The sequence below is a fragment of the Phasianus colchicus genome, chromosome 20 (assembly GCF_987193195.1).
Source record: "Phasianus colchicus chromosome 20, bPhaCol1.hap1.1, whole genome shotgun sequence".
Classification (NCBI taxonomy): domain Eukaryota; kingdom Metazoa; phylum Chordata; class Aves; order Galliformes; family Phasianidae; genus Phasianus; species Phasianus colchicus.
Genome location: NC_143455.1, coordinates 1,113,910 through 1,126,242, shown reverse-complemented (window position 1 = coordinate 1,126,242; position 12,333 = coordinate 1,113,910). Strand labels below are relative to the sequence as shown.

At 42.5% G+C, this 12,333-nt stretch overlaps 1 protein-coding gene across 5 annotated transcripts in view; it reads right to left on the bottom strand.

Moving 5' to 3' along the window:
• Positions 1 to 12,333, bottom strand: part of MAP2K4 (mitogen-activated protein kinase kinase 4) — an 85,830-nt gene that overhangs the window by 42,982 nt on the left and 30,515 nt on the right. For 3 of the 5 annotated variants that reach the window (XR_016459090.1, XM_090121975.1, XM_090121976.1), the window contains one exon: positions 3,600 to 3,695. The exons of the other annotated variants lie outside the window; for them this stretch is intronic. Coding sequence is in view for 2 of the 3 variants with exons in the window: in XM_090121975.1 (XP_089978101.1) it covers positions 3,600 to 3,695 (96 nt within the window). In the remaining variant the exon portion in view is untranslated. The remainder of the gene's footprint in view (positions 1 to 3,599; positions 3,696 to 12,333) is intronic. 5 annotated transcript variants of the gene reach the window in all.

Genomic DNA, 12,333 nt, shown 5'->3' with positions numbered 1-12,333 from the left:
CTGTCTCCAATCTGACCTCTGCCTGTTTTTCCACCTTGGAAACATTGCCTTTTTTACCCAACGTCAGAAGAAAACTCAAATCTGGAGCCCTTATCTTCCTGTCACACAGGAGGCCCATCTCTCCCCAGCTGCAGTGTGACAGCAGAATTATGCTGTTGTTGTGCAGCTGCAGGATGTCTGTCACCAGCAGCAGGGAGGAAGATGGGCACAAGGAAATACCCCTTGGGTCTATACCAAGTGTCCCCTGTAGCTGTGTTCTGGTGAAGCTGTACAGCTTTGGGGAACCTCAGGGTTTAAAATAAGACATACTGGCACTGTCCACCCACAAAATCTCGTATGTTGTAGCTTGGCTTTATTTCCATTATGTATTTATGAGGCCATCTGCCTTGCATTGCATTCAGACTTTTTGCCTTTTTTTATTTCCCTTCTTAAAAATACCCAGAGAAATGATCAAATAATCAAAGAACAAGCTTGACAGAGTGACAGACATTTTAATATAGATTTTGCTCATTTAGATAATTTGCCAGATGTAAACAATGCAGTTTTCCTTTAAGCAGCACAGCCTAACTTAAGAGTCAGTAACTGGAATGCAATGATTACCTTCAGCATCAAAAGATTATGGCTGTTTATAACAGAAAACTTTTGCTGTAAATAAAAAATAATAACTTGGTACTTCCACATAAACAGCTCAAAAATGCAAATCTGGAAGTCGGACACTGCACTGATGTAAAGCAGGAATTTCCTGGTGTAAAAGTGATTGAAGCAACAAGAATAAAAAAGTCACCAATGCAGTACATGTTACTGGATTTGCACTGCTGCAAGATACATGCATACATAAATCCATAGGACTGACATGCTCCAAAAGTAATAAGAAAAAAACCCTGCCTAAATCCTGAGCTTGGAAACAGAGAGGAAATCAGACAGAGCAGTGCCTAGCAAAGGTGAGAAGTAATTAACAGGCAGTTCCTGCCTCTGCCTTCAGGCACTGTGCTCAGTGCTCATTACTTTGCACAGATGTGAACAGACACAGGACTCCTCCCACTGCTTAATTTCTTTACATTGTGCAATCTGAACCTTGCTAAGGCTGGGAATGTCGGGCAGAACTATACAGATGTTCTTTAAATGATCAGGATGCTGGACTCATGGTGCTTCCTTTTATTGTTCAAACCGCATGGAAAAGCTAGAGAAGATAGCTAGATTCATGTAATCTTCACAGAGCTAAAAGTAGGATTTGTGCATGCACCTGAGAGACTAGAGCTCCTGGTGGCTTTTCCAGAGTGTGAGCTTCTAACTTCGCCTTACCTCTGAAAGTTTGAAAAGTAAGAAATAAAGCAATCCTAGGCTCACAAGGTTGTGATTCCTGCACTTGATAAGCACCAATGTACGGGTCGCACTGCAGATGGTTACTATGCTTGTCACAGCAGTTATTCCAGGGATTAGGAACACCAAGCAAGACAACAACTCCTGCAGACAGTTGCCCTTTGTCAGAAATAAATCCGTTTGTGGGCCCAGCTTGGCAGCAGGCACGCAGACTGCTGGCGCCAGGCACCACAGCTGGGCCAAGGGCAGCATCACACGCTGGGGATGCGGCTCTGCATGCCACGGGCCAGATCCACGCAGGAAAGGTAGGGCCTGTGAGAGCCCCACGCACCTCCCAGCAGAAGCACAGAGGTGTTGGGATGCTCTCAGACAGGCTGTTAGTTCCCCAAGCCCTGCTATTTATTAGTACGTCACGGCAGGGATGCGTTTTTTTTTTGGTTTTTTTTTTTTTAAACAAGCATGAAAAAGAAGGATTGTGGAGAGAAGCAGAGAAAGGTTGGTTGATTTATTTGTTTTTAGTCAAATCGGAAAGTTATCAGATATGAAGCAAAGCCAGAAAGATGCTACAGGTATCCATATCTCCTCTGTAAGCTCTTCACTTTACCTATCTAAAAGTTCTGTGGGATTCAGAGCAAACAAGCCAAAAAGTTGAGGGATTCAACATCACAGCTGACATGAACAAAACAGATCTGCAGAGTCAGAGATCCAGACAAACCAGCTGTGCTTCAGAAGTCTGCTTAAGGAAGTACCTTTTTAAAACTTACATTTACTCATATTTCATGTTGGATATTAGGAAGAATTTCTTCTCAAAAAGAGCATTAATGCACTAGAACAGGCTGCTCAGGGAAGCAGTGATGTCACTGTCCCCAGAGGCACTCAAGGAAAGGGTAGGTGTGGTACTTAGGGATGTGGTTTAGTGTGCAATAATGGTGGCAGGTGGACAGTTGGACTAGATGATCTTAGAGGTCATTTCCAACCTTAAAGATTTTTTTGTGGCCATCAAGGTTAACTAGCTAAAAGCTTCCATGCAGAATGCAGAATTTCAATCATGCTATGCACTTTTTTCAGTAAAAATGAGGCTTATGGCTTCAGCTAATGCATCTCTGCTAAATCTTTCGAATAGCCCAGAGCTTGTGTACCTTCTGTCTAAGTGTCTGTGCCATTCATAAAGCAGCTTTCAGACCCTACAGTCTAGAATTAATAAAACAACAACGCTATTTTAAAGTTCATTGGAGAAAGTCTCTAAATGAAATGTTTTAAGTTTTTTCCAGGAAAGTTGCAAATGCTGGAGCTCTCATTAATCTTCTGGACTCTCACAAGAAGAGATCTACCTTTGCAAGAAGCAAATTCATAGGCAATGGAGGTCCTTTCAAGAGGGGCAGAACAAAATGGTTCTGGTCTGACCCATGTACACTGTTCATTTAATAGCAGATTCTTAGATGTGAAGAAGAAAGAGAGAAAATGTATCAAAGGAGGAAAATTATTTAGTTTTGCATCTCTGACCTACCCAGTTTAAAGCCAAAAGCACACTTGCTCACTTTCATGAAGTAGAAGAATTCGCACTTAGTGTTGCTCTGTCTTTCTCTGCTCCTGCAAAACTTCAACAAAAGATACAAATAAAGCTGAAAGATTCCTCAGCCTCTTTCACAGCCACTGAGACTCAGCCCAACACACATTCACATCTGCTACAGTTCAGCAGGGTTTGGCTGAGCCTTGTAAAATGTTATTATTTTGTATTAAGCTCTCTCACTAAACTACTGAGTCACAGCAGATTTTGATGCACCTTGCCCTTTACAGAGAGGAAATCTCTCAATTCATCGTGGTGAAACCTGCAGGGAATTTAAGTGAGCACATTAATCTCAACCCCACTCTAACTGGGATATCAGACTGGCTCACATCTGCTAACTGCTCCACAGCTGGGTTCTTAAAGCCTACACTGGATTTGAGCATTTCAGAATACTAGAAAACCTGAGCTAAAAAAAAAAAAATCAATCCTTCACAGAATGCCAGCTCTTCTAAAAATTTACATCTCCTGAGCCTGTCAGCTGTCCGTGAGAGAACAGGAAACATAGACATGAGCACATCAGTGAGAATCAAAGGAATCCAAACACATTTCTTAAATAGTTTGTAAAACAATACTGAGATGCAGTATCATTAACATTACATGAAAATCAGCCATGGAATGACACTATTTCTGAGACAATTTCCATTACTTTAGTAGATGCCATTTTTGCAGGTATGGAAATATTTGACAATGGCTAACAGATAGTTAAGCTTACTGTAGCCTGCTGGAAAGTTTCTGGATGAGGTCCGCTTCTCTCCTTTTGAAACTGAACGGGACAATGTGATTACTACCCAGTGTTGCTTGTGTATCACTTCAGCCAGGAAAAGTTATGAAAATGACAGGAAAACATGGTGCTGTTATCACAAGACACAATAATGTATAACAATACTAGTCACACTACCTACAGAGTGGTTAGCACATACAATTAGCTAGCTGTAGACTTTTCTTCCAGATTTCCCCTACACAACCTTCTCTCACTGGGAGCAATGAGACAGTGAAGGTATCTGGATGACTCAACCTGTATTTTAACACATTAAATTGTAAGCAGTCTGTTTTCTTAAAGCAATGTCAATTTCCAGTTGTAATATCACTATGATTAAAAATATAAATAATTTCATTTAATTTACTACATGCTAGTGACACACTATGGCCTCAAGGCACATGAACCATCACTGCACTGTTTTTCTTGTCATCACTAAATAATAATAATTATAGTAATCTACCTTCCATCCTGGATCCACCAATCTAGGACTGGTGGTCACTCCCAGGTGGGCTCATCATTCATCTTATCTCTTAATGAACAAGTTTGCATGACTTGAACAGCCACATCCTTTCTTTTTAAGAGGTGCATAACTGACCCAAGGTTAATTACCACTCTTTGTTAGAATATCTGTCTAAGAACAAAAATCAGGTTATGGGACTTTTGAGCCTCTTGAGCTTTCCACCTTCTGGCATCTCACTGTCTGATATAAAGGCCTGGTATCTCAGAATGGTTCAAGTAGCTCACACAAGATGGGCTCCTGCTAGACACTCTGTGGAGGACACAAAGAACAAGCATTCGAGTTCTTGCACAAATGAGCGCTGCAGCTATCTACAAATGGTCAGCATATCATACTTCAGTTCTATCCAGCCCCTTGTTGGTAACAGCTGAGAGAACCAGAGAATGAGCACTGTCATTTCAGCCACATGGAACCTTTTAGTTTCAACTGCAATTTTTCAAACAATTTTTCCAATTTAAACTTCCAAGTTTATAAAATCCCATCTTTAGTCTAGGAAAGCTAAAAGTCCTACTACTCTTCCTTCAAGAATTATTTTCTATTTGGAATAGAAAGATTTGGGTGGAAAACCATGCTTTAACCTGAAATTCATTGCAACTCTGAAATAGTGTCCCTACCAGAACTTCTTTTTCTTTTTTCCTGTGGCAGACAAGGACAGATGGGAGACAAAGGCTTACCTAACTGCAAGACAAAGATTGCTTTTTGAAGAGATGTGTCTGACAAGTTCTGTGATCAAAAGAGAGCTCACAACAAGACAAAATAGAGCAACAGTATCTGCATTTTCAAAATGCCCCTCAACTAAGGCATAAGACTCCTACATGCCAGTGTAGGCAAATGTCAGTCAAAGGTCTCCACGCTCCACAGCCTAATAGTAATGTGAGATTTCAAATTCTGGCCTCCTCCACATGGCTGTGTGGGACATGACATTCTCCACTGCATCTCAAGAGCCGTAAGGCTATTTTCTGCTATTTTCTGTAAGCTCTCTAAGAATGACTTTGGCCAGTGGTCCCACAGAATCAGTCCATCTTTCACTAGTATGAAAGAACCACCTAGAGCATCAGAGAGACCAAATAAACACAAGTGGATTCTAGAGAAGTATCCCAACTCCTCACAGAAGACAACCCTCTTCACAAAGCTATTTGAGACAATCAATCACTCTGTTATGGGCACTCGTGTCTACAAAGGCATCAGTTATACTGGGCACAAAGGGGAACCGCCATCCAGACTCTCTTTACAAAGAAGAGAAATAAGGCTCAAAAAGAAGATAGTTGAGGGTCACCACAATTGATGTCAGAAAGGCTTTCTGAAGTTTCCCAAAATGGAGAAGCTGTTCCAACATCCATCCAGGTAGTTCTTTTCAGAAGTCAGCTCCTCAAACAAATGGCAAAACCAGTTGAGGCCTACAGGCCGATCCCCTCCTCCATCACATCCATCTGATTCTCAGTCAAGTTCTCTATGAGTTCTACAAGTAGCTGTTCTCCTTGGGTGCACTCTGTTCATTCCATCTGGACATCCTTCGTAGTACGTGCTGAAAGCCACTCATTTATGCAAAAGATGAAAATATTAGCTGGTGATGATGAACTATGAAGTTGAAGCAGTCTCCAAATCTGCAGAGTCTCCTCCCTTCATTCTCCATTTCTTAATGTTTCCGTAAGACAGAAAGGATGACCAATTCCTTCAGTTTGAACCCACATAGCAGAAAAACTCAGTTCACTTCTCAGTAGCCAGTAAAAATGCAAGATACTTTACAACAAAGTTGAGATGGACATCCAAAGAGATTAGGTACATTGGTCTTGCTCTGAAGAAATGCAACATAATCCTGAGTACATGGAATGACAACGAACAGTTTATTTCTACAGTCTGCAACAGAAACTGCTTAGTGGGGTTTCTTGCAAGGATATGCTTTGCAAGGTCCGCATCTGGAAATGCAGGGGTCATGCTGAACTTCAAAACACAAATATGAACACCGACATTTTCTAGATAAAATCCCTTCTGCCTTGACAACTTGCCACACACACCAGCAAAAAGAGCCTGCAACTGACCATCTCGCATTAAGCACAGTCCAACAGAGACAGTCACTTAGGCTACATACATCATCAGTATGATACAGTGGAGATCACTTGTACAAAGGCATTAACCTTGTATCAACATGAGCAATGTCCTACTTTGCTTCCAACAGTAATTATTGGAACAGTGTATTTATTAAAAAAAAAGAGAAGACACTGAACTAGGACAGAGGGGTGCATATAAACATATATATATAGAGAGAGAGAGAAAGAGACATTTTACATAATAATCTGCACAGGTAAAGTGTGTTGGCTCCAGAAAGGTAACAACAAGGCAGTGATGTCCAACACTGCAAAACTGAGCACACAGCAGTGTGCCTCAGAAGCAGAAACTCAGAATTGAGCTGGACACTTACGAGCTTCTGCACTGAAGCAGAAGACACAGCTGCAGGGCTGGGATGTAGAGAAATCTGCAGTCTGAATGCTGTGATGTGTGAACCAATCCCCAGGGAACAGTGCAAAGTAGGCTGCTTTGGAGGTTTCTTCTCACCTGAGCTTGGGTCAAATCCTCAATGGGTTGTGCACATGGTGCTAAGATACATCATTTGGAATGATTTCCTTTGCACTGGAGCATAAACTGTGTATATGAGCCCAGAATGCTCCCTCACATTTTCCTCTCCAAACACCAGTGAATCTTTCATGCTAAGCTCATAGTTACTGTATCTGCCCAAGGACAGACCTGAGGATCTAGGCTCTCTTTATACCTCAGGACTTTGTCCATGTTCCAGGAGACCGACCTGTAAAACACACAGGATGGAACAACACTTGTCCATGTTGAATCATAGCTAAGAAATCTAATTCTAGAAGAAAAAGTTAAAAGATAAATATCGTGAGGATAATACAGCCCCTGATCTGTTAAATAAATAACAGTAATAGCATTTCCTGATCCCTGGCTAAATTTTAACTGAAACTGGCAACGTGTTTTCAGCGCATGCGTTACAAATTTGGGAATTCAAATATGCTCAATTTCCCCTCAGACCTCAGGCAGTGCAGCTCAACAGGTCCCGGAGACACCTTGGGGCATGGAGCACAACATAAAGGTGCCATGGGAAATTCTGCATCAAAAAGCTCCCGTTTTCTGTTTAGTCCTACAGAAAAGATTTGGATATATGGGTGCGCTGAATGCTTTTAAAATCCCCACACACTAAGCTTTGACAAATGGCTTGCATTTAAATGTGCACTGTTGCCATTGCTAGGGGATGCAGCACCTACAAATAAAGGAAAGGAAAAAGAAAGATTTATTTCTACTAACACAATAATATGAAGGGCACAGAAGAGCTGATACCATTTCTAAAACTACTTGTCCCACTTTCACTTTTCTTAAATAAGCACCCCAGTTGTTACATCTTTGTGTGAAGCATCCAGCTATGGCAGGACCAGATGCGCTCCTCCTGATGTGCGAAGGGAGTTTAACTCTGCAGTCTCTGGGGTCTACTAAACATTGATGCCACAGCTGCTGCCCCAGCCAGACCCAGCACATTCTTTGAATGACTGGAATACAATCAGCGTAAATAAATACAACAAAAATTCTTAAACCACACCGAACACTCAGTACTTTTGAACTGCTTTTGAATAAAAGAGCATTGTCCCTCTTGCCAAACACAGCAAGGGTACTGCCCTTCCAAATCCATAACGCCATGGGGAAAATTTCTAGCCCTCCAATGGTCAGGACAACAAACATTTCTCAAACCATTTTCCTCATCAGACCACACAAACCCATTACCAGAGAATCCACCTTATTCTCAGCTTTATAAGCCACGCTGACAAAACAAGAAACATGGCCACAGCCTGGTTCTTCTCTGGGCTCTGGAGAGTAACACATACCTTCAGAGCTGGAGTTTGGTCCTGAGCACACTGCTTTGCCACAAGTGCACATGGAGTCGAGGCTGTTGACTCCCAAAGAATCTCAGGAAAAGATCAGGTCACTCGGGGAGCCATGTTACTAGACAAGGGGTAGGCAGCACATCTCACTAGAAGGCATTCACTGGAAAGAAACCCACTGGATCCAAGGGAGACCATCACCCAGCTGTGCTCTTCTCTTCACAGACCAACACGCAGCCAGACTGATGCAGGGTTGATGGTGAATATAAAGTTCTTGAGTACGAGCACTTTTACCACATATCCTATGTGACAACTTTCCAACTTCTATCAAATCAAAATGTTTCAACTTCTTTCCACACAGCAAATTTAAGAAATAATATTAAATTCAACAACAGAAAAAAAGTGGAAATCAACTACTAGTCTTCGGAGAAACTCCTTACACACCACACTGGTGCCCTTGGTGCAGGAAAACTGTAAAAACACCCTCACAGGAAGCAGAAAATGGCAGCTCTACTTTTGTACCTCTTCCCACCATCCCTCACCCATGCTGCCAGTTAAAATATGCTTAAGGAGACAGCAAATGTGTTAGATATCAGGCCTTGAAAATGCTGCAAATTCAGAGAAATTTCCTAAGTTTGCCTTAGATACCATGTCTCAGCTGCCAGGACCTGCAAGAGACCAGAGAAAGCCACATCCACATCCCCACCAGCTGCCCACACAGGTGCCTGTGGCGTAGAAGCTCCAAGTGCTCCCCACCTGCTCCCTTGTGCTGCCAGCCATCAGCTCTTCTACACCCATCACCCAGAGTGCTGGGCACCTCTTGGCAGCCCCTGCCAAGTCTGGGGACTTTGGAAAGTAAATGCACTGCCACTCTCACAGCCTCCTGACCTCTCCATATCTTATCCATGCCACAGAAAAGGTGGATGACCACATAAACACCAGAAACAGCAACACTTTTACTTTGCATAGCACACAGAGAGCACCAAAGTTACAAGGTGGAAACCCTGATTGGGAAGCTCTGGCTACTGCCACACGCACACAGGAGCCAGGACCACAGCTTTTAATCAGATCAGCAACAAGACAAGCAATACGAAGTTACAGCCTGAATCACAATACGATAACAGGAGATCTATGTTGAGCTCACTACTCTGTCACACACTTCTGATGCAGCCTTTACCTCTCCCAAATCACATTATGCCCTAGCTTCCCATCTGCAAAACAGAATTTTGTGCAACCATTTAGGTTTGCAAAGCCAAATTGATGAACACATGCAAAGCACTCAGAAGCTATGGTAACAAGAGTCAGATAAGGCTGTATTTGATTTAGCTACCTAAATGCCAGTGATTAGTTTCTATAAGTTCTGAGCAGCCCACATCACAACAACATAGCAGGAAGCACCTTTGCAAATCAATATGAATTAGCTTAATGGAGATGTACAAGACCCAATTTCAGAAGCAGGGTGAGGCCTGAGATACCCAAAACTCTTGCAGAAAGAAGAAAATAGTCCTACCAGGACACCAGTGCCTACAGGATATGGAAAATGCTAGAGAAATTTATTTTAAGAAACAGCAGACATTCCTAAGCTCCTCTGCAGAGCAGAATTAGCACATCAAATTTCAAGGCCAGGCTGGATGTGGCTCTGGGCAGCCTGGTCTGGTGGCTGGTGACCCTGCACATAGCAGGGGGTTGAAACTAGATGAGCATTGTGGTCCTTTTCAACCCAGGCTGTTCTGTGATTCTATGATGATTCTATGATCAGAGTAATACAAGAACTTAAAATGTGAGAAAAAAAGAGATCTTATGGTAGCGTGGGTAGTGTGTATGTTCAAACAGAACTTCACACTAACTTTGGTTGCACCTTCTCTGAAGAGGTGATTCACCTAGGGTTTGTGACACTGAACACAGATGTTTTACAAATCTTATCACCTCTTTGTCACAAGGCCAGAGATATCACTGGCTAAACAAATTTGTAAACTTCTGGAAGAAGCAGTACTGTTAAACATAGCAAAGTTAATCAATTCATAAAAAAAGCTCATAAGGGAAATAGAAGATATATAAAAGCCATTGCTGTAGCACTGAAATTACAGGGCAGTCTGCAATGTAAGTGCAAACCTGTTTGCTGCAGATTCACTCAAACATTTGTAAGTATTTGCTGGGTCTCTGAAGGTTTCCACCTTACTTGTGCTTACTTGAAAACACATGCAAGTTTCCCACTCAATATATCTGAACAGTACAACTTCCAGGAAAATTTGCAAAACTGTCACTGAAGGAAAAAAAAAACAAAAAAACAAAAAACCCACCAACATATGATCTTAATTGGTATCTTTTACAGTGAAACCTATGTCTGAGGCTTCCAGGCATCCCACCCTGCAATGAGAAGGTATCTTGCAGCAGAAAGGCATTGGAAATGAGTAGTAATAAAGATGTAAAAAAACTGTGAAATAAATGGGGAACAGGCACAACTATTTACAAAAAATTTCACACAAGTAGTTGTGAACATGCCAACACAGAATATTTCACTTTGCTTTTTAATATTTTCCGGACAAGTAGCAGGAGCTCTCAGAGCTCTCTTAAGGAACTCAGCCATTTGCAGACTGTGCACCTACAGAGCCTGAAACCACGCATCAGAATGGTTTGGAAAAATGTAAGAGAAGACTGAAAGAGAAGGAGAGACACTTGAGACAGACTTTAAGACAGCCAGAAAAATCCTTCCCGAATAAATACACAGTCCCTAAACTATACAGAAATAAAGGAAGCAGCAGAGTCTGAAATGCAACTAGACCTCATTTTGCTTTTGAAGCACCCAGCTTCAAAGTTCTAAACCAAACATCGGCTTACACACTTCTGGGGCATCTATTTGGAAAATATGTGTGACTCTCCAGACCACAAGGGGAAGAAGATTCACAGGGCAGCTCTGGAAGTTTAAGCCATGATGTATCCATGAAGACACCCATGTGCCAAAGTTAGGCCATGGAGCCCAACAGACCTACAGTTCACAGTTCAGAAGCTGAGTTTTTTGAGCATTAAGAAAAGAGTGTTTCATCTTGACACCTTTCCAGATAAGGCTGCAATGCTCTGTGTTGAAATTCTAAAGAAAGGAGCTCAGAAACTCAGCAAACTTCCCAGATGGCAGTGAGGATGCTCAACAAAATGCTGCAAACCAGATGCCAAACAAATTTTTATTGTGTACGCTCATTTGCTAGCAGGTGGATCTAAAACCTGCAGTCTGAAATCCAGATCAAGTGCACCAAATGAATGCAACGCTTTCCAGAAAGCTGATAAATCACCAACAGCCAAGGGAACAACCGGGTTCAGCAGACACCAGCGAGGCTCTATACACTTCCCTGACTTGGGGCCTCAGCTGTCAGTAAATGCCTCCAAGTATGAATTTTACTTCCAAGGACAGTTTAACTGGAGAATCAAATTGAACGGACATCACTGTGCTTCAAGTAACACTCAAAATACAGCTTTTATTTTTACATCAGCAATTCTAAAAAGCTTTATTTTTCAGATTAATCTACACAATTTGGGCTCCACTCTTTCTTTACTCTGTACAGGTCATATGCAATACTATGCATACAATTTGCCAGACATCCTGCAGATAGGCTGGGTAGAACAAGATCCCCTGTACTCACAAAGTAGATTTGGTGCTAACAGCCACAGCTGGACTACACAGGATGCACATTCTCTACAGCTTCACGCTCCATTAGTCACATGTGCTCACTGACCTTGAGTTCATCTTCCTTCCAAACCCTCTGCCTTGGTCCTGCTGTGAATGCTTCATCCTGGAGCTCACCAATCTCCATAGGAAAGCCACCCGCAAAGCAACTCAGCTGTAGTAAGGCACTTCAGTGTCACCAGGAAGGGACATTTCAGGGAGATGAATTCCAGCAACTAGAAAGGTATCTCTGATTTCTAACCTCATCCAAATCCATCAAAAAGGTGACCCGACACTCCGGGGCACTCCGAACAGAGTGAGTGGTAGGAGGGGGGAAAGACAGGAGGTGCCCCTGGGTGCCATGGGCTACATAAAGACAGAGCAGGAAAAGCACAGCTACTAGTGCTCAGCATCTCCTGGCTCCAAGGCCATCACAGAGATGCCACAGCAAAGCTTAGAGATGCTGACCTCTCCTAGGGCATTCCAGCTCCCATCCCTGCCTTCCCACTTGCCCTGTGCTGCCAGGCTTTCCTTGGTGCTTCTCTAAGTCTGCCCTGGCTCCATGCCAGCCCATGGCAGCACTCTGACTTATTGTACCTCAGCACACAACCCCCACAGATGGGGGTT